Source organism: Eriocheir sinensis, chromosome 14, assembly GCF_024679095.1.
Source record: "Eriocheir sinensis breed Jianghai 21 chromosome 14, ASM2467909v1, whole genome shotgun sequence".
Lineage (NCBI taxonomy): Eukaryota > Metazoa > Arthropoda > Malacostraca > Decapoda > Varunidae > Eriocheir > Eriocheir sinensis.
This window is the reverse complement of record NC_066522.1, coordinates 7,878,462-7,902,043: the sequence shown is the minus strand read 5'-3', so window position 1 is coordinate 7,902,043 and position 23,582 is coordinate 7,878,462. Positions and strand designations below refer to the sequence as shown.

General features: G+C 49.9%; 2 protein-coding genes across 2 annotated transcripts in view; both read left to right on the top strand.

Moving 5' to 3' along the window:
* LOC126998403 (protocadherin-16-like) overlaps positions 1-8,796 on the top strand; it is a 97,223-nt gene extending 88,427 nt beyond the window's left edge. Inside the window, exons 4-7 of the mRNA XM_050860038.1 lie at positions 3,739-3,903; positions 5,947-6,087; positions 6,402-7,755; positions 8,538-8,796. Of these exons, the coding sequence (XP_050715995.1) occupies positions 3,739-3,903; positions 5,947-6,087; positions 6,402-7,755; positions 8,538-8,749 (1,872 nt within the window). The 3' untranslated portion in view covers positions 8,750-8,796. The remainder of the gene's footprint in view (positions 1-3,738; positions 3,904-5,946; positions 6,088-6,401; positions 7,756-8,537) is intronic.
* Positions 8,797-11,000: 2,204 nt separating this feature from the next.
* Positions 11,001-23,582, top strand: part of LOC126998312 (neural-cadherin-like) — a 36,781-nt gene continuing 24,199 nt past the window's right edge. Inside the window, exons 1-3 of the mRNA XM_050859799.1 lie at positions 11,001-11,076; positions 19,202-19,322; positions 19,446-19,574. Of these exons, the coding sequence (XP_050715756.1) occupies positions 11,001-11,076; positions 19,202-19,322; positions 19,446-19,574 (326 nt within the window). The remainder of the gene's footprint in view (positions 11,077-19,201; positions 19,323-19,445; positions 19,575-23,582) is intronic.

Below are 23,582 nucleotides of genomic sequence, written 5' to 3'. Positions count from 1 at the left end.
CTTCTGACTTTTCTTCCCTTCCTGCTCCTTCTCTTCTTCCTCTTTTCACTTTTCTTCCCTTCCTGCTCCTTCTCTTCTTCCTCTTTTCACTTTTCTTCCCTTCCTGCTCCTTCTCTTCTTCCTCTTTTCACTTTTCTTCATTTCCTGCTCCTTCTCTTATTCCTCTTCCTCTTCTTCCTTTTCGTCCTCCCCCTCGCTATCAGTCTCCTTCCCCTATGCATATGTAAACACCGACTATTTTTCTTTCATTTCATATCATGTATTTATCCTGTGCAAAAGTTGTAATACCCAAGTTTTCAGATTTATTTACTTTATAACTGACCAGAGATGAAAAACCCTTTATATAATATTCTGTAAGGACGCGTTATGAAATTAAAGGTCAGGGAATGCAGGAAAGAAGGGGAGGATGAGGGGAAAGGAGGTGATGAGGAAGAAGAAAAAGAGGAAGAGGATCGGTATTAAAAGGAGGAGGAGGAAAAGGAAGTAGAAAAAGGAAGAGGAGGAGGAAGAGAAAGGAGAAAATGAAAAGTACGAGGAGGAAGAGAACGAGTAAAGAGGAGTTATAGGCAGAGAGAGAGAAATGATGAGGAAGAAGAGGAGGAGGAGGAAGAGGAAAAGAATGAGAAAGAGGAAAAGGAAAAGGAGGAGGAAGAGAGCGAGTAAAGAGGAGTTATAGGCAGAGAGAGAGAAATGAAGAGGAGGAGGAGGAGGAAGAGGAAAAGAAAGAGGAAAAGGAAGAGGAAAAGGAAGAGAACAAATAGAGGGAGGAATAGACAGAGGAAGAGAGAAGATATAGAGTAGTAGGAGGAAAGTGGAGAAGGGAAAAAAAAAGGAAGAGCAGCGGCATGATTAAGAGGAGAAGGAGATAGAGGAAAAAGAAGAGGAGGAGGAGGAAGAGAACAAGTAAGGGGAGGAATAGGCAGAGGAAGAGAAAAGGGGAGAAGTAGTAGAAGGAAGATGGAGAAGGGAAGGGAAAGGAAGAGCAGTGGCATGATTAAGAGGAGAAGGATATAGAGGAAAAGGAAGAGGAGAAGGAAGAGAAAAGATGTGGAGTAGCTAGTAGGAGGAAAATGGAGAAGGGAAGGGGAAGAAAGAAAACGCAGTGGCAGGAAGGAGGAGGAGGAGGAGGAAGAGGAAGAGAAAAATGAAGCTCAGCAACAGGAAGGATGGGGAGGCAGCGAGGGAGAATGAAGAAAAAGAGAAGAACCGGGAACAGGAAGTTAAGATAAAGGAGAGGGTTTAATGATTTAGGAAGAGAAACGTGCAATTTCTCTATTATTTCACCCTATGTCTTAATGATTCCAAAGCTGATTGATGTTAGTGGAGGGTCGGAAGGCCGGTATTTTGTTCAATGTAGTGTAGAAAGAGATTATTATTTGAAGAAGCGACGGGATGTTACTTTATCGGTTATCTTAAGGAGGGAAGGAAGGAAGGAAGGAGGGGGGAGGGTAAGAGGGAAGGAGGAAGGAGGTAGGGAGGGAAGGAAGAAAAGAAGGACGGAGGGTGGGAGGGAATTAAAGAGACGGTATGGTAACGTATTCACGGTCACATAGTTCTAGAGTTGGTGTTTTCCTGGTGGTGAGGATAACGAATGATGATGAGGAGGAGGAGGAGAAGGAGGAGGAGGAAGAAAAGCGGAAGGAGGAAGAAAAGGGAAAGATAATGAAATGAAAGATGAAAGAGGGAAAGATGAAGAAGAAAAGAAAGAAAAAAGAAGAAAAGAAGCAGAAGAAAAAGAAGAAAAAGGAAAAGAAGCAGATGAAGAAAATGGAGAAAGAGAAAAGGGAAATGGAAACGGAAAGGGAAAGAGAAAGAGGAAAAGGAAAAATGAGGAAGAAAAGAAGAGGCAAGCGAAGCAAAGGTAAATTAAGAGAGGAAAAAAGCAGAGAGAAAAGAAACAGAAGCAAAGTAAGAGAGGACAAAAAGCAGAGGGTAAAGAAGCAGAAGAAAAAAGCAGAAGATAAACGAGACGTAGGTGAAGAAGAGCAGAAGAAAAAGAAGAAAAAGAAAGGAAGTGGACACCAACAAAAGGTTAGCAAGACCACTACCTTCAGAACCAATACACAATCAGTTTTCCCTCATTTAACAAACATACAAAGTTAGCAACACCCCTCGGCCATGGTTCTTGAGTTGCTGATGTTCGTGGTGGGCGTGTACCTCGGGGCCCTGGCCATGCAGAGACTCTCCAGCGACCTCCCCGAAATCCCAGGACCCGTCAGCCTCGCCGTCAAGGTCCGGGAGTTCTTTACGCTCTCCCTGGACGAGTGGAAGGCCCGATACGGCGGCAAGGGGCTTCGTAAGTAAAGGAGGACCGACCCAGCCAGCCGTCACCCGTTTTAGGCCGTCACAGTTTTTATGATACAATGACTTCTTCGTCTTAGGTGTGGTTATAATCCTTGCGTTACTAGTATTTCTTCGGTTTCAGAGGTATGACTAAATGAACTCGTATTTGAAAAGGGAAAGATAATATAATGAAGAAGAAAGAAAGAAAAGAAAAAGAAACAGAAGAAAAAGAAGCAAAAGGAAAAGAAACAGATGAAGAAAATGGAGAAAAAGAAAAGGGAAATGGAAACGGAAAGGGAAAAAGAAAGAGGAAAAGGAAAAGATGAAGAAAAGAAGCTGTTGTGTTGTTTGTTTTTGCCTGGTGAAGTGGCAAGGTAGAGGAGAGGCAGGTACAATCCTTACTTTACTATGATATCTTATGTTTTAGAGGTAGGAATGAATTAACTCCTATTTGAATATTGATTTCGTATTTGTAGTGGTGTAATGGTAGAGGTATTCATAGTATTGATGGGGGCAGGAAGGACGCGAGGCAGTGGTTGGGGAGGAACAGAAGGGGACTGGGACTGAAGCGACCACTGGATGGACGCGTTCAAGGCTAAAGAAAGGCTTAAATTCATGTTTGTTTGCTGTTGATATTTACTACACTCCTACGATTCTTTATTAACGTACTAAAAATGTATATCGTGTGGTTGCTCCGTCCTCTCGTGTTACATATCCTTCATCCCTCATAAGAAACCTCTCGTTCAAATTTACCTCATTCATGCTTCATATTTACTTCTCTCTTAAACTGTTGATATTTACAAACTAAACAGTAATATATAACTTGGTCGATCCGTGCTCCGGTTATCAATCTTTTTTTTTCCTTCTATACATCACATTCTTTCGCTCAATGTTGCGTTTATGAGTCTCAAGTAGACTGCTGGGTTGACATATTTATGAATTTTTAATCGTCTTGCTATAAATCATTTCTCAATCAATGGGTTTCTTCTACATCTTCTTCATCATGTTCCTGTTATTGTTATTATCATTCGCTGTCGTCTTCTTCTTTCTCCTTTCTTCTTTCTTCTTTCTTTCTTTCTTTCTTCTTTCTTCTTTATTTCTTCTTTCTTCTTTCTCCTTTATTTCTTCTTTTTCTTTTTTCTTTTTCTTTTTCTTTTTCTTTTTATTTTTATTCGTCCACGTATTCCTCTTCTTTTTCTTCCTTTTCCTCTTCCTCTTCGTCTTCCTCATCGTCTTCAACTTCCGTCTTCGTCTTTGTCCTCATCTTCCACTTCATCTTCCTCCATCTTCTATTTTCTCTTCTTCGTCCTCGTATTAGTTAAAATCTGTCATCTTCATCTTCATTTGCTTCTACATCTTCATCTTCTACATCAAATTCTTCCTCCTCTTCCTCTTTTCTACCTCCCTCATATCCCCCACACACACACTTTGAAGCCACACTCTCCACTACCGCAGCACGAGTTGGAGGTGACAGCCGAGAGTGGGTCTGAGGCGGCGGTCTCTGTGGTGTTGGTGAAGGTTGTTGACGTGAACGACAACCCGCCGACGTTCCTACAGCCCGAGCCGCGCGTCTTGCTGGTGGAGGAGGACGACAGGGACCTGCCCGCCACGATTGCCAGGGTGAGGAAGAGAGAGGAGAGGCAGGGAGGGTAAGGTATGGTGGTAGAGGTAAGGGATGGTGAGGCAGGGAAGGGAGCAGGGAGTGAGATGTGTGAGTGACTGACTGGCAGAATGAGTGAGTGAGTGAGTGAGCGAGAGGGTGAATGAATGGGTAGGTAAGTGGGTGAGTGACTGACTGATGCAAGGGGTAGGTGGCAAATGGCGAATTATAATGGCAAAGTAAAGAGTGAGACGAGGGGTAGGGGGGTGCATCAAAGGATCAAAGATGGTAAACTTCGGTGGGAGAGGTGAGGAAAGGAGAGGTGACAGAATGTGAGTGAGGTGAGGGATGGTGAGACACGGGTGGAAGCTAGGTAAGTGACGGATGGGTGATGCAAGGGATGAGATGGATGGCTCTGACAGAGAGATAGGGGGATGCAGCAGAGGGTTAAAGTTTGTAAGGTTGGGTGGGAGAGGTGATGGAAGGTAAGAGAAGTGACAGAAGGTGGAAGTGAGGGATGGACAGACAAGGAAGGGAGAAGGGGTAGATGGTGTATGGGTGAGGAAAGGATGAGTTGGATAGTACTGACAAAGTAAAGAAGGGTGAAACGAGGGCTAGAGGGTTGTAGCAGAGGCTCAATGTTATTTGGCAGAGGCTGTGCACTGAAGATGATTATGGGAATTACTGACTTATTTGTCTACTAAACATATTTTAGTGAATGCATATTTGTGTGTATTTACGCGTGTATGCATGCATGCGTATTGAATTGTATATATGGCCGTTTTATTGTGTTGTATGAAATCAGTTAACAGGTAAACGAATATATAAGAAAATATAACAAAAAACAGCTTGTAAATAAAAGTTGAAAGGGGTTAAATAATAGAATTTGTGTATGTTTGCATATGTGTGTGTCTGTTTTCGTTTGTTCTTCTTTTTGTGCTTATGTGTGTGTATGGGGGATGGGGGGTCTCTGTCTGTCTGTCTGTCTGTCGCGAGCCACAGCAGGCTGATGTTTGCTAGCGTGTGTTGTGTTTTGAGTTCCAGTCGTAACAACAAATCGGTGACTATGCCTCTCCAAGCTCAAAAAGAGGGTACTGGCTGGCGATCGCGAGTCCAACACGTAATCAGACCGTGAGTGAATGACACACACACACACACACACACACACACACACACACACACACACACACACACACACACACACACACACACACACACACACACACACACACACACACACACACACACACACACACACACACACACACACACACACACACACACACACACACACATACACACACACACACACACACACACACACACACACACACACACACACACACACACACACACACACACACACACACACACACACACACACGTGCAATCCCCCTCCCCTCCCCCTCATCAAACAATAAAATTATAGTGACAATAAAACGTAACAAACTGCGCGCGCACGCACATCCACTCACATGCAAAAACACACGCACGCGCGCACACACACACACACACACACACACACACACACACACACACACACACACACACACACACACACACACACACACACACACACACAGAGGTCCGTAGTGAAGTGGTTTGCAATCTCGCCCCACTCCCAAGAGGTCGTGGGTTCGATTCCTGGGAGTAGTGTAGACGGATGGTCAGTCTACATTCATCCGTGCCCTTGTCCACCCAGCAGTGTTATGGTACCGGGTGTCATTCGGGGGTTGTGTCCCGCCTCCTCCGTGTGTGTGTGTGTGTGTGTGAGAGAGAGAGAGAGAGAGAGAGAGAGAGAGAGAGAGAGAGAGAGAGAGAGATCATTGATTCATTCAGTTTTTATCAATCATTCGCCATCATGTAGTGAATTATTATGGGACTTTTCCTAAGATTTAATGAGTATTTCATTGTTCGATGCTATACTGCACCAAGACTGAGTAATGGACAGTTTTTTTTGCGTAATCTTGCTTACAGACAATCGTGAACGAGCAAACGGCACCGAAAACATAACCTCGTTACTGTTAGCGGAGGTAACTGATAAGTGTGTGTCTGTGTGTCAGGTGGAGGCGGTGGACGCGGACGAGTGTGACGCCGGTCGGCTGGTGTACCGTGTCGGCGGTGACGGGGCGGGGCAGCCGAGCGATGGGGAGGGCGCCTTCTTCACCATCAACGCCCGCACGGGGGACCTCATACAGCTGAAGGTGGGGTGGCTCTCTCCTGCTTTGAACCTGACTCTGGCTCTCTGTCTATGGACCTGGCTGCCTCCGATTCTGGCTCAGTTTAATCTGTCTTTGTTTGTCTGTTTCTTTGTTCATCTGATATATATTTATATTATGCACACCTCAGCGATAACATTTCCTTATGAATTTAAATATAACATGAAGCACCACCACAAACTTAACTTTAATACGGTTTTACAAAGAAACTTGTTCGGTTACTTCGCGAAACGCCACGTAACCCTGCACACAGCCACGCACCTAACCTTCCATCGCCTTCTTCCCCACGCTGGGTGCAGGCGCTGGACAGGGACCCGCCACAGGGGAGGGGCGTGTGGAGGCTGCGGGTGGAGGTGCATGACGGCCAGTGGGCTGACGGGGGTGGCGGGGGTGACGACGCCGCCACTGCCATCCCCTACCACTACTCCCGCAGTCACCCGCACCTGCAGGCGTCCTGGGGCCACCGGGAACCTGGCCCAGACCCGTCACCCACAGAGGAGACCAAAGGAATCGGGCGCGGCCATCACGGCAGGAGAAAGCGTGACCCTGGCCCAGACCCTTCACCTGCTGAGCCTAAAGGAACGGGGCGGGACTCGGGGCAAGGCTGTCACGGCAGAAGGAAGCGTGGTGTGTCGCATCCCATGAATGGCAGTGTTTTGTTATCAGATGCCGAGACTCAAGGCTCGAGGGAAACAATAGTACAAAGAAAAAACACGGAACAAAAGGGTAAGATGAAGGGATATGCCTGGGAACGCTTGAAAAGTATCAGTGATGGGAAGCGACCCGGCACTGGATTTCCAAAGCAACACAAACTCCAGAAGCCAGTCACGATGGGAGAAAAAGCCCATGGCGGAAAAGGGTTGTCAGGATGTAGTGAAGATGTTGCTTATACCATCAACAACCAGATTCACATCTTTTCATCGGGGCATGCCAGTGAAAGCAGCCTTGGAGCACGCCATGCAGAGGTTCCCTGCAATCCTGGAAGGATGACTGACGGGGTGCAGACGAGACAGTGGGAAGAGCGGCTCAAAGATGGAGATGGAGGGCACCTTACCCCCGTCACTGAAGAGGCACACACGACGAGTGGCGTCAGAGAGTTGCAAACCCTCCTGATGCCTGTTGTCGACGATGCCCACGAGGTTACGGGGCAGAGGACGCGTCGGGGATGGCCATTTATAGAGAAAGTAAAAGGGAGAAACCTAAGACCACAAGAAGGAGAAAGACAACTTGCCGCGCTGCCGTCGCCTCGTGCACATGATTACGCCGCCACCAGCCAGACCACCACGAGTAAGGACGGATTAACGCCTGCCACGCCGCCCCTCACTGCAGAAATGGGTTACGGCCAACAAGGGGACATCTCAAAAAGTCAAACAAGAGCAAGTCAAAGTATCAAGCACTCCTTCGTCGGACGCTCCTCTCCATACGTGTATGTTGATAGAGTCCATCGAGACGTCTCAAGGTACTCAACGGACACACAAGCAGCAGAGGACGGCGAGTGTGACGCAGGGGTGACCTATTGTGCTAGTGGTGGTGGCGGGAGGGTGCACGTCGTGGGGACAGTGGTGACGGTGGTGGTGAAGGACATCAACGACAACGCGCCTGTCTTCCTCAACGACACCGTGGTCGGGAGCGTACCGGAGAATGCCGCCGCGGGTGAGTACAACGACTTGATAAAGATCTGTGCGTGGATTAGAGAGGTTCATGGATGAGAACAGCAGAGAGGGAAGTTCTTAGGAGTTCTTTGAAGCTCCCACATGTAGCCGACTGGCCTCTTGTCATCTCCTTGTATATTGTTGTGTAATTAGCTTGTTCCAAATTAACCTGTTTCTCTCTCTCTCTCTCTCTCTCTCTCTCTCTCTCTCTCTCTCTCTCTCTCTCTCTCTCTCTCTCTCTCTCTCTCTCTCTCTCTCTCTCTCTCTCTCTCTCTCTCTCTCTCTCATTACCCATGTTGACATAAGACAGAATGGAAGGCGAAATCATTTGAAGACCTCTCCTAACGAACATTCTCACATTAATTATCTCTTAATGTAAACGAGATTCATACAACCTGAGGACCTCCTAAAGGACCTAAACTATTTTCGCCTGAGGTGTGTGTGTGCGCGAGAGATAGATAGATAGACAGATAGATCAATAGAGTGGTGTTACCTCATCTTTACTCGTGTCCCATCAGAGGCAGCATTTAGGACCATAATTTTTATCATTTAACATTTTGGCTCCCAAGCACACGCATTTGACATGGCTTTCGTGAGAACTGTTTGCCTTTCCATGGTGGTAGTCTGACAATATTTCTTTTCCATGAACGCGAAAAACACTCATGGGAACCCGATGAACCTCCTTTTTGGCCTTTGGAAATATAGTTAATGTGATAGGCGGAAGCGTCTCAGAATACCACCTTGAACGTCTCCCTAACCTGCACCCTAACACCCCCGCTGCAGGGACGCCGGTGGTGATGGTGACGGCGAGGGACGCAGATGACGCAGAGGACGGGAGCAACGCGCGGCTCATCTACGACATCGAGAAGAACGTGGTGGTCGAGGCTTCCGGCGCCGCCCTCTTTAGCGTGGAGCCTCACACCGGCCTCATCACGACGACGCGCTGCTGCCTGGACAGGGAAGAAACGCCCGAGTACCGTCTGCAGGGGATGTGACCTGATGTATGAGTGCTGAAGAGTGAGCATGTGAGGGAGAATGTGGCCTGTCTTACTATGGTAAGAGAGAGAGAGAGAGAGAGAGAGAGAGAGAGAGAGAGAGAGAGAGAGAGAGAGAGAGAGAGAGAGAGAGAGAGAGAGAGAGAGAGAGAGAGAGAGAGAGAGAGAGAAAAAAAACAAAAAGACAGAGACAGAGACAGAGAGAGAGAGAGAGAGAGAGAGAGAGAGAGAGAGAGAGAGAGAGAGAGAGAGAGAGAGAGAGACAGAGACAGAAAAATTGAGGGGAAGGGAATATATAAACGGATAACGGAGGGACGAAGGAAATATATTGATGGATAAAGAGGAAGGAAAATAAACGAAAAGAAATAAATAAAAAAAGAAAGAATTTAAGAGCGAGTATTAGAAGAAAATAAATAGGAGACAGTTATTAATAGTAAGAAGAAAAGGATAGTGTGTTAAAGATGGAAAAGGAAGAATAAGTGGAAGAATGAATGAGACGGAATAAAAGAGAAGAATGAAAGTAAGACAAAGATGTATATACAAAAATGAAAGAATAAGACAAACATCACCACGACAACCATCACCACCACCACCACCACCATTCCCAGCTTCACCACCACCATCACCACCACCACCACGGGCATTGTTAAGGAAAGGGTAGCCTACTAATTTCGAGAGATTGACTGTTCTTTTCTGGGCAAACTAAGATGCTCTTTATGGTGGAGATATTTTTTATTTTCCGCAAATCACCAAATGATTGACGTCAATACCTGAGGTGCACCAGCCGCCGCCCCGCTCCCACCCTTTATCATCGGCCAGCGTAGTGGACCCCCCCCGTCCCCCCGTCGCCCCTCCCAGTCCTACGTTGCATATTTCCGCCGGCCCACACTGCATGCCTGATAAATTTAAACTGACATAACCTACCTAACGGGGGGGGGGGGGACGCCCACCTCAACCCTCTTTCTATTTCGTTCACGTTCACGGAAGTCATTCGTTGCTCCACTGCATTCAGGGACAAAATATAAAAGAAATTCATAACGTACGCATTAACATTTCAATAGGTAACTTCTGAAGCCTCCACCACCACCACCACCATCACCATCATCATTACTACAACCAGCATTACCACCGCCATTACCACCACCATCATCACTGCCACCACCACCACCATCACCTCGTCCCTGTAACCGTCGCCTCTCCTTCGACACACACACACACACACACACACACACACACACACACACACACACACACACACACACACACACACACACACACTCGCCCGTGCGCTGGCACACACACTCACCCATGCGAGAGCACTCACAACTGCCGACACGGGGGCATACACCTTTCCCTCACGCGGGCATACACACTTCCCTGTGCAGTGGCACCCAAACTCACAAGCGTGCGAGCGCCCACACTCTACCGCGTGCGGGTATGCACACTCGGATGCCGGAAAGCACACACACTCGCCCGCCGGCGGGCACACACACTCCCTCGCGTGCGGTCACACACACGCTCCCACAAGAGGGCACACTTACTCACTGGCGGGCACACACACTCTCTCGCGTGCGGGCACACACTCGCCCGCGGGAGGGCACACATACTAGCCTGCATGCCTGCACACATACTCGCCCGCGTGAGGGTACAAACACTCGCCCGACTGAGGACACACACACACACACACACACACACACACACACACACACACACACACACACACACACACACACACACTCCAGCAGGCAAACACACTCTTCCGCGTGCGGGAACTTACACTGTACCGCTTGCGGGCACACACTCGCCCGCATGCGGACACACACAGTCTCCCGCGTGCTGGCACACACATTCGCCGGCATGCGGGCGAATGTGTGTACTCTTCCACGTTCACCCGCGAACGGGCACACACACTCCCACGTGCGGGGACGCAGACTCTCCCGCGTGCGGGCACACACACTCTCCAGCGTACGGGCACACACACTCCCCTGAGTGCGGGCACACATTCGCCAGCATACGAGCACACACACTCTCCATCGTGTTAGAACACACACTCTCCCGCGTGTGGGCACGCACACTCTCGTGAATGCGGCCAGACACAGTCGCCCACGTGCGGGCAAACACACTCGTCCACATGCGGGCACACACGTTTTCCCGCGTCCTGGCACACATACTCTTCTGCATGCCGACATACACACTCTCCTGAATGCGGGCACACACGCGTCCGCGTGCGAGCAGACACACACTCGCCAGCATGCGGGAACACATACACTCCCGGGTGCGGGCACATACACTCTCCCGAGTGCGGACGCACGCTCTCCCGGAAGCAGGCACACACTCACCCGCGTGCGGGCAAACACACTCGGCCGCATGCGGGCACACACATTCGCACTTATGCGGGCACACACAATCACCCGCGTGCAGACACACTCATTCTCCATCGTGTAGCACACACAGACTCCTGCATGCGGAAACACACTCGCGCCCGCGTGGTGGCACACACACTCGTCCACATGTGGGCACACACACTTTACTGCGTGCTGGCACATACACTCTCCTGCGTGCGGGCACACACACTCGCCAACATGCGGGCACACACACTCTCCCGCGTGCGGGCACACACGTGCACTCTCCCGCGTGCGGGCACACACACTCTCCGGCGTGTGGGCACACATACACTCCGCGTGCGAGCACACACAATCTACCGCGTGCGGGCACACACACACTTCCGCGTGCGGGCACACACACTCTCCCGCGTGCGGGCACACACTCTCCCGCGTCCCGGCACACAAACTCTCCCGCGTGCGGGCACACACACTCTCCCGAGTGCGGGCACACACACTATCCCGCGTGAGGGCACACACACTCTCCCGCGTGCGGGAACACACACCTCCGCGTGCGGGCACACACACTCCCCCGCGTGCGGGCACACACACACACTCCCGCGTGCGGGCACACACATTCTCCCGCGTACGGGCACACACATTCTCCCGAGTGCGGACACACACACTCTCCCGCGCACGGGCACACACACTCTTCCGACTCCCGCGTGGAGGCACAAACACACTCTCCCGCGTACAGGCACACACTCTTCCGACTTCCGAGTGAGGGCACACACATTCTCCCGCGTACGGGCACACACACTCTTCGGACTCCCGACTTCGGGCACACACACTCTCCCGCGTACGGGCACACACACTCTTCCGACTCCCGCGTGCAAGCACACACACTCTCCCGAGTGCGGGCACACAGACTAACGCGTACGGGCACACACCCTCTTCCGGCTCCCGCGTACGGGCACACACACTCTCCCGCGTACGGGCAAACACACTCTTCCGACTCCCGAGTGCGGGCACACACACTCTCCCGCGTACGGGCACACACACTCTCCCGCGTGCGGGCAAACACACTCTTCCGACTCCCGCGTACGGGCACACACACTCTTCCGACTCCTCCGTACGGGCACACACAATCTCCCGCATGCGGGCACACACACTCTCCTGCGTACGGGCACACACACTCTTCCGACTCCCGAGTGCGGGCACACACACTCTCCCGCGTACGGGCACACACACTTTTCCGACTCCCGCGTGCGGGCACACACACTCTCCCGCGTACGGGCACACACACTCTTCCGATACCCGCGTGCGGGCACACACACTCTTCCGACTCCCGAGTGCGGGCACACACACTCTCCCGAGTGCGAGCACACACACTCTTCCGACTCCCGCGTGCGGGCACACACACTCTTCCGACTCCCGCGTGCGGGCACACACACTCTTCCGACTCCCGCGTGCGGGCACACACACACTCCCGCGTACGGGCACACACACTCTTCCGACTCCCGAGTGCTGGCACACACACTCCCGCGTACGGGCACACACACTCTTCCGACTCGTGAGTGCGGGCACACACATTCTTCTGACTCCCGAGTGCAGTCACACACACTCTCCCGGGTACGGGCACACACACTCCCCGGCGTACGGGCACACACGCTCTTCCGACTTTCGCGTGCGGGCACACACACTCTCTTGCTTACGGGCACACACACTCTTCCGATACCCGCGTGCGGGCACACACACTCTTCCGACTCCCGAGTGCGAGCACACACACTCTCCCGCGTACGGGCACACACACTCTTCCGACTCGTGAGTGCGAGCACACACATTCTTCTGACTCCCGAGTGCGGTCACACACACTCTCCCGCGTACGGGCACACACACTTTTCCGACTCCCGCGTGCGGGCACACACACTCCCCGGCGTACGGGCACACACACTCTTCCGACTCCCGAGTGCGGGCACGCACACTCTCCCGCGTCCGGGGACACACGCTCTTCCGACTCCCGAGTGCGGGCACACACACTCTCCCGCGTACGGGCACACACACTCTTCCGACTCCCGAGTGCGGGCACACACACTCTCCCGCGTACGGGCACACACACTCTTCCAACTCTCGCGTGCGGGCACACACACTCTCTTGCTTACGGGCACACACACTCTTTCGATACCCGCGTGCGGGCACACACACTCTTCCGACTCCCGAGTGCGGGCACACACACTCTCCCGCGTACGGGCACACACACTCTTCCGACTCCCGCGTGCGGGCACACACACTCTCCTGCGTACGGGCACACACACTCTTCCGACTCCCGCGTGCGGGCACACACACTCTCCTGCGTACGGGCACACACATTCCTCCGACTCCCGCGTGCGGGCATACACACTCTCCTGCGTACGGGCAAACACACTCTTCCGACTCCCGCGTGCGGGCACACACACTCTCCTGCGTACGGGCACACACTCTTCCGACTCCCGCGTGCGGGCACACACACTCTCCTGCGTACGGGCACACACACTCTTCCGACTCCCGAGTGCGGGCACACACCCTCTCCCGCGTGCGGGCACGCACACTCTCCTGCGTACGGGGACACACACTCTTCCGAGTCCCGCGTGCGGGCACACACACTCTCCCGAGTGCGAGCACACACACACTCCCGCGTGCGGGCACACACACTCTCCTGCGTACGGGCACACAAACTCTTCCGATGCCCGCGTGCCGGCACACACACTTTTCCGACTCCCGAGTGCGGGCACACACACTCTCCTGCGTACGGGCACACACACTCTTCCGACTCCCGCGTGCGGGCACACACACTCTCCTGCGTACGGGCACACACACTCTTCCGACTCCCGCGTGCGGGCACACACACTCTCCCGCGTACGGGCACACACACTCTTCCGACTCTCGCGTGCGGGCACACACACTCTCCCGCGTACGGGCACACACACTCTTCCGACTCCCGCGTGCGGGCACCCACACTCTTCCGACTCCCGAGTGCGGGCGCACACACTCTACCGCGTACGGGCACACACACTCTTCCGACTCCCGCGTGCGGGCACACACACTCTCCTGCGTACGGGCACACACACTCTTCCGACTCCCGCGTGCGGGCACACACATTCTCCTGTGTACGGGCACACACACTCTCCCGTGTGTAAGCACACACACTCTCCCGCGTACGGGCACTCACACTCTTCTGACTCCCGCGTACGGGCACACACACTCTTCCGACTCCCGCGTGCGGGCACACACACTCTCCCGCGTGCGGGCACACACACTCTCCCGAGTGCGAGCACACACACTCTCCCGAGTGCGAGCACACACACTCTCCCGCGTATGGGCACTCACACTCTTCTGACTCCCGCGTACGGGCACACACACTCTTCCGACTCACGCGTACGGGGACACACACTCTTCCGACTCCCGCGTACGGGCACACACCCTCTCCCGCGTGCGGGCACACACACTCTCCCGAGTGCGAGCACACACACTCTCCCGCGTATGGGCACTCACACTCTTCTGACTCCCGCGTACGGGCACACACACTCTTCCGACTCACGCGTACGGGGACACACACTCTTCCGACTCCCGCGTACGGGCACACACCCTCTCCTGCGTGCGGGCACACACACTCTCCCGAGTGCGAGCACACGCACTCTCCCGCGTACAGGCACTCACACTCTTCTGACTCCCGCGTACGGGCACACTCACTCCTCCGACTCCCGCATACGGGCACACACACTCTCCCGCGTGCGGGCACACACACTTCCGAGTCCCTAGTGCGGGCACACACACTCTCCCGCGTACGGGCACACACACTCTTCCGACTCCCGCGTACGGGCACACACACTCTCCCGCGTGCGGGCACACACACTCTTCCGAGTCCCTAGTGCGGGCACACACACTCTCCCGCGTACGGGCACACACACTCTCCCGCGTGCGGGCACACACACTCTTCCGAGTCCCTAGTGCGGGCACACACACTCTCCCGAGTGCCGCCACACACAATATTCCGAGTCCCTAGTCCGGGCACACACACTCTCCCGCGTACGGGCACACACACTCTTCCGAGTCCCTAGTGCGGGCACACACACTCTCCCGCGTACGGGCACACACACTCTTCCGAGTCCCTAGTGCGGGCACACACACTCTCCCGCGTACGGGCACACACACTCTCCCGCGTGCGGGCACACACACTCTTCCGAGTCCCTAGTGCGGGCACACACACTCTCCCGAGTGCGGGCACACACACTCTTCCGAGTCCCTAGTGCGGGCACACACACTCTCCCGTGTACGGGCACACACACTCTCCCGCGTGCGTGCACACACACTCTTCCGACTCCCGCGTACGGGCACACACACTCTTCCGACTCCTGCGTACGGGCACACACACTTTTCCGACTCCCGCGTACGGGCACACACACTCTTCCGACTCCTGCGTACGGGCACACACACTTTTCCGACTCCCGCGTACGGGCACACACACTCCTTCGACTCCCGCGCACGGGCACACACACTCTCCCTGGAAAGGAAACGTATCAATTGACATTACCAGTAAACATATCACACGACTTTACTTGGAAAGGAAACATATCACACGACATTTCCTCAGAACATAGCACACGACATTATCTAGAAAAGAAACATATCACACGATATCACCTTGAAACATATTACACGACATTACCCGGAAACACATCACACGACATTACCCGGAAACACATCACACAACATTACCTGGAAACATATCACACAACATTACACGGAAACATATCACACGACATTACCTGGAAACACATCACACGACATTACCTGGAAACATTTCACACGACATTACCTGGAAACATATCACACGACATTACCTGGAAACATATCACACAACATTACCTGGAAACATATCACACAACATTACCTGGAAACATATCACACAACATTACCTGGAAACATATCACACAACATTACCTGGAAACACATCACACGACATTACCTGGAAACATATCACACAACATTACCTGGAAACATATCACACAACATTACCTGTAAACATATCACACAACATTACCTGGAAACATATCACATGACATTACCTGTAAACATATCACACAACATTACCTGGAAACATATCACACGACATTACCTGGAAACATATCACACGACATTACCTGGAAACATATCACACGACATTACACGGAAACATATCACACAACATTACACGGAAACATATCACACGACATTACCTGGAAACATATCACACAACATTACACGGAAACATATCACACGACATTACCTGGAAACATATCACACAACATTACCTGGAAACATATCACACGACATTACCTGGAAACATATCACACGACATTACATGGAAACATATCACACAACATTACCTGGAAACATATCACACGACATTACATGGAAACATATCACACGACATTACCTGGAAACATATCACAACAGTACCTGGAAACAAATAACACATCATTAACTGGAAACATAACACACCACATTAACAGGAAACAAAACACACCACATAACCTTGAAACATATCACACAACATTACCTGGAAACATATCACACAACATTACCTGGAAACATATCACACGACATTACCTGGAAACATATCACACGACATTACCTGGAAACATATCACACGACATTACATGGAAACATATCACACGACATTACCTGGAAACATATCACACAACATTACCTGGAAACATATCACACGACATTACATGGAAACATATCACACAACATTACCTGGAAACATATCACACGACATTACCTGGAAACATATCACACGACATTACCTGGAAACATATCACACAACATTACCTGGAAACATATCACACGACATTACCTGGAAACATATCACACGACATTACCTGGAAACATATCACAGCATTACTTGGAAATATATCACACGACATTACCTGGAAACATATCACACAACATTACCTGGAAACATATCACACGACATTACACGGAAACATATCACACAACATTACCTGGAAACATATCACACGACATTACCTGGAAACATATCACACGACATTACACGGAAACATATCACACAACATTACCTGGAAACATATCACACGACATTACCTGGAAACATATCACACGACATTACCTGGAAACATATCACACGACATTACCTGGAAACATATCACACGACATTACCTGGAAACATATCACACGACATTACCTGGAAACATATCACACGACATTACCTGGAAACATATCACACGACATTACCTGGAAACATATCACACGACATTACCTGGAAAGGAAACATATCACACGACATTACCTGGAAACATATCACACGACATTACCTGGAAAGGAAACATATCACACGACATTACCTGGAAACATATCACACGAGATTACCTGGAAAGGAAACATATCACACAACATCATCTGGAAAGGAAACATATCACACGACATCACCTGGAAAGGAAACATATCACACGACATCACCTGGAAAGGAAACATATCACACGACATTACCTGGAAACATATCACACGACATCACCTGGAAACATATCACACAACATCATCTGGAAAGGAAACATATCACACGACATCACCTGGAAAGGAAACATATCACACGACATTACCTGGAAACATATCACACGACATCACCTGGAAAGGAAACATATCACACAACATCATCTGGAAAGGAAACATATCACACGACATTACCTGGAAACTTATCACACAACATTACCTGGAAACATATCACACGACATTACCTGGAAACATATCACACGACATCACCTGGAAAGGAAACATATCACACAACATCATCTGGAAAGGAAACATATCACACGACATCACCTGGAAAGGAAACATATCACACGACATCACCTGGAAAGGAAACATATCACACGACATTACCTGTAAAGGACACTTATCACACGACATTGCATGGAAAGGAAACATATCACACGACATTACCTGTAAAGGACACTTATCACACGACATTGCATGGAAAGGAAACATATCACACGACATTACCTGTAAAGGACACTTATCACACGACATTGCATGGAAAGGAAACATATCACACGACATTACCTGGAAAGGACACTTATCACACCACATTGCATGGAAAGGAAACATATCACACGACATTACCTGGAAAGGACACTTATCACACGACATTACATGGAAAGGAAACATATCACACCACATTGCATGGAAAGGAAACATATCACACGACATTACCTGTAAAGGAAACATATCACACCACATTGCATGGAAAGGAAACATATCACACGACATTACCTGTAAAGGACACTTATCACACCACATTGCATGGAAAGGAAACATATCACACGACATTACCTGGAAAGGACACTTATCACACCACATTACATGGAAAGGAAACATATCACACGACATCATCACCTGGAATTAAACATATCACACGTCATCATCACCTGGAAATAAACATATCACACGTCATCACCTGGAAATAAACATATCACACGACATCACCTGGAGAGGAAACATATCACACTTTCTTTGTTTTGTTTCATGCAAGTAGAGTGCCTTATCAAGTTTACCGGTCGTCATTTCATAGCCGGGCAAGGTGTGAACAGAACTTTCATTAATACTAAGGCGATTTTACGAGTTTACTCTTCGCTGCCGAGTCAACTATTTGGGTAAAAGCAGTGCTCCTTTTTGACGCAAATGAAGGCGAGTCTTCGCCCTAATATTTTGTATTGGAGTTTTTTTTTTTATTTATGTTGTTTTATGTCTTTTGTATTTGGTTTCTTTTTTTTTACGAATCTTAATCCTATCATTTTGTATTTGATTTTTGGGATTTTTACTTTTTTTTATTTTTTTAATTAATTTTTTATTTTTTTATATACATTTTGCATTGGCCGTTCTCAGTTGTTGCCACATCCTTCACGCTCACTTCGTCTGAGTCATCTTCGCCTTCATCATCCTTACTCAACAGGACCAGGGTGGCGGGCGGGCGGGTCCGGAGGGGGGGCAACAACCCCCACCCCGAACTGCCCCTCCACCACCTCCACCACCTCCACTACCTCCCCCCGGTCCACCTCAAAGCCATCCTCCTCTTCACCTTCCTCCTCGGCAGGCGGCTCGGGAGGGGCAGCAAGGGCCCCCCACTCCAAACAGCCCCTCCTCCACCGCCTCCACTACCTCCATCCGATCCACGTCCTCAAACTCATCCTCGTCTTCACCCTCCTTCCCCCGAAGTTGGAGGAGGGGCGAGTCAGGAGGGGGGACTAGATCCCCCACCCTGAACTGCCAATCCACCGCCTCCACCACCACCACCTCCCTCAGGTTCACTTCCGCAAAGTCATCGTCTTCACCCACAGGGTCAAGATCACGGTCAGGGTTGTCACCGTCAGGGTTGTCATCATCGATGTCGTCATCGTCAGGGTTTTCGCCATCAGGGGCGGTGGGCCCCGAGATGAAGCTTGTCAGTGTAGTGAGCAGCAACCCCTGTAAGAACCACCACCAATAGGCGAGGGTGTCCAGGGCGTCGGGGTGCCCCAGGCCCAGGGCATGCAGCAGGGGCTGTGCCTGCAGGTCGTTTAGCACGTGGAGGGCGCCTCGCGCGAGATCGTCACTATAAGTGGCGTGAACGGCGAGCCACGCCCAACGCATTAGGGAACTCCCGGATGGCAGGAGGAGGGCGAGGGGTGGCAGGGCGAGCACGGAGCACAGCGCGGCAATGCCCCGCAGGAGGTCACTCTGGCCTTGCTGATGATAGGCATAGGCCAGGGTGGCCACGTGGCCGGTCAGCAGCAGCAGCAGCAGCAGGCCGGCCACACACTTGGAGGGGCGGCGCAAAACAGCGTTACGTAGGCCTTGGCAAGACGTTGCGTGACGCGACATTGTGCCTTCGATCTTTCCGTGTTTCCTATTATTGTACCTCTGCTGACACTCTTCACCCACAGGGTTTGTGAGTTATCTTCGAGAGGTAGTTCAACCGTTACGTGCATGTTGCTGTTAATGCACCTCTGCTGTCCATCTTCCAACGCCACTACCACCTCCCTCAGGTCCACATCCTCAAAGTCACCCACATGGCCAAGATCACGGTCAGGGTTGTCATTGTCAGGGTTGTCATCGTCAGGGGCGCTGGGCCCCGAGATGAAGCTCGCCAGGGTAGCGAGCAGCACCCCCTGTAGGACCCACCACCAGTAGGCGAAGGTGTCTAGGGCTTCAGGGGGTGCCAGGCTCAGGGCGTGCACCAGGGGCTGTGCCTGCAGGTCGTTTAGTACGCGGAGAGCACCTCGCGCGATGTCGTCACTATAGGTGACGTGAACGGCGAGCCACGCCCGACGTAGGGAAGTACGCCCGTGCGTCAGGAGGAGGGCGAGCACGGAGCACAGCGCGGCAATGCCCCGCAATAGGTCACTCTGACCTTGCTGGTGGTAGGCGTAGGCCAGGGTGGCCATGTGGCCGGCCAGCAGCAGCAGCAGCAGCAGGCCGGCCACACATTTATTCAATCGGTGTCTAATAGCGTTACGAAGGCGTTGGCAAGGCGTTGATAGACGCGACATTATGCCTTCCATCATTCCGTGTTTGCTATTAGTGTGTGTCTGAGGGAACACTCCCCTTTGTGTGTTTTCTTCGAGGGGTAATTCAACCGTCACGTGCATGTTGTTGGTATTGTGTTTTTGAATATTCGTTTGTGTTTGTGAGTTATCTTCGGGGGGTAATTCTACCACAACGTGCATGTTGCTTTTGTTGTCTTTTTTAATATTCGCTTGAGTTTGTGAGCTTTCTTCAAAAGGCAATTTAACCGTTACTTCCAAGTCGCTTTTACTGTGTTCCTGAATATTGGTTTGTGTTTATGGGTTAGCTGCGGGGTGGGGGGTAATTCAACTGTTGTACGTTTATTGCTTTATTGTATTTCTGAGGCTCGCTTGGCTTCGGGGGTCAGGCACGGGATTTTGATTTCTTGCGATGGAGTCACCCTTTTCCTTTTCCATACCCTATATAGGGTCGAGATTTACCACATCACCTCGGTTTCAGATATGCCGTTTTAGGGACCTTGGAGTTGACATTGCATAGGGCCGAATCTAGAGCTAGTTGCACCTTTAATAGGGAAGATCGCTACGGGAACTGCTCGGCTGGATACAAGGAGTGTGGTTAGCTACCGAAGCTGATTGGCTGGATGGAAGGATGGAGTAGTTAGTTACGGAAGCTGATTGGCTGGATGGAAGGTCTTATTCTTCAAGGTATCGGCGCCTCGGTTCGCCTGTTTGAAAAGCCTCTCGTTGAAGTTGCTGTGGTATTCATGGATTGTTTTGTGACCCTATATAGTGATAGCTGTACATGCCTTCTGCCCCCGAATGTTATCACTCATGACAACCCGGTTAATCTTCTCCGTGGCCTTGGGAAATAGACATAATAGGAACCCGAGACGTTTAAAAATATGGCCTTAAGAGTAAGAAGTAAGCATTTTCTCCCCAATAATTGTTTAATCCCACTGTATTAAAATATTACGCGAAAGAGATGAATAAAAATAATGACACTGGTATTTGTCTCGAGGTTACGGCCGTGACATCACAGGTGGAAGAGACTAATAGAAAGGGAGGGAGAAAAAAATGGAGTTGTAAGTGGAAGGAGAGAAGTGGAGGGAAGAAATTGAAAGGGAACGTAAAAACGGAAAGCGTAAATGCAATGAGGAAGAGAATAAAGGGATGGGGAAAAAGGGAGCCATTAGTGAAAGAAGAGAAAGGGGGAGAAAATAAAGGGAAAGTTAATGAAAAAAATGTCATTGGAGGGAGAGGGAAAAAAGTAAAGTGAAGAAAAAGAAAGGATAGATAAAGAGTCAAAGGATGGATATAAGAAAGAATAAGGGTAAACAGGGACCGAGAACGAAAAGAATGAATTGCAATAATGGAGAAAGAGGCAGAAGCTGAAAATGGAGGAAAAGGAAAAGGGAAGAAGAAACTAGGAAAAGGAGACACTGATGGGAAACAAGGAAGTAAAGAAGAAAATGGGAAGTAAGGAAGAAGGGTATAGTGAAGGAAATAAAGAAGGAAGGAAGGATGTGAGTAAAGAAGGGAAGGAGTAAGGAAATAAGAAAGCAAGGTAGTAAGGAAGGAAGAAGTAAAGGAGAAAGAGAAAAAAGGAAATAGGGAGGTAAAAGAGTAAGGAAGCAAGGAATAATAAATGCAGGACTGAAAAGGGAAAGCAGCAAGCGGATAGAGAGAGGGGAGGAGGGAGGGAGGAAAGGGGGGAAAATGACGGAAAAGGAAAAGAGAAAACATCTAACGGGAAGGAAGGGAAGGCAAGTGAGGTGTGAGGACAGGAAAAGGAAGAAGGGAGGAAAAAAAGTTAGGAGAGAGAGAGAGAGAGAGAGAGAGAGAGAGAGAGAGAGAGAGAGAGAGAGAGAGAGAGAGAGAGAGAGAGTTAAATTAATACAGTCCTTAGAATATTGCCTCTAATAGATTCGAACAGAGAGTGAAAATAGCGTTGTCTCATGCCCCTGCGGTGAATGTTGCTATTTTTTCTTTCCTTTCTTTATTTTTTCTTTCTTTTCTTTCGTTCTTTCTCGACTGAAGTATTAGACATGTATTTTTCCATCTCACTTTTGAAATCGCTCATATGGCTTTCTTTTCCACTTCTATATATGCATTCATTTGATTTCCTTACTTATAAGATTCTAGTATACCTACACCCTCCCCCCCCCCACACACGACACCCCAGTTCGTATCCCCCTCAGTAGCTTCCAGAGGGCCCATCAGAGGGTAAACCATAATACTCCAGAAGTTAACGTTTATTGCCTGCAGATTTAGTACTTTTCTTCGTTCTCTTGTATCCAATTTCCATTCATTTCGTTTCTTTGTTTCAAAACTAGATACTACACAACGCGTTTTTCTTCTCTCTATTACTCTATTACTCTCTCTCTCTCTCTCTCTCTCTCTCTCTCTCTCTCTCTCTCTCTCTCTCTCTCTCTCTCTCTCTCTCTCTCTCTCTCTCTCTCTCTCTCTCTCTCTCTCAATATGTTACTAAAGTTACTGTGATAAGATTCATTTTCGCAAGTTCATATCGTTCCCTTACAACGCGCGTATATTGAGAGTTTTCCATTAACTAACATTAAAGACATTTGCTGCAACGTTGAAGATTTTTCTGTAAACTTATCGGAGCCTTTATGCCTCTCAATAACGATGTGCGATCAGTGCATTAATAGCGAATCATCCTTTTGAGGGGGATCTTGGTCCTGAAATATATTGCCGTTGAGAGTAAACCAGCAGTGTTGAAGAACTTATAAGAATCGCGTAACTACTTATACTCACAAATTTTGGTAGTGGTAGTAGCTTTATAAGAATCGTGTAACTACTTATACTCGCAGATTTTGGTAGTGGTAGTAGCTTTCCGTATGACCAAAGCCCTTTTGCATATCGTTATAAGTCTGCCGTAATGAAATGTTTTGCAGCTAAGAGAAAGCCCTAATTATTGAGGGGAAAGGAAAACATCATGTAACTACCTACCAG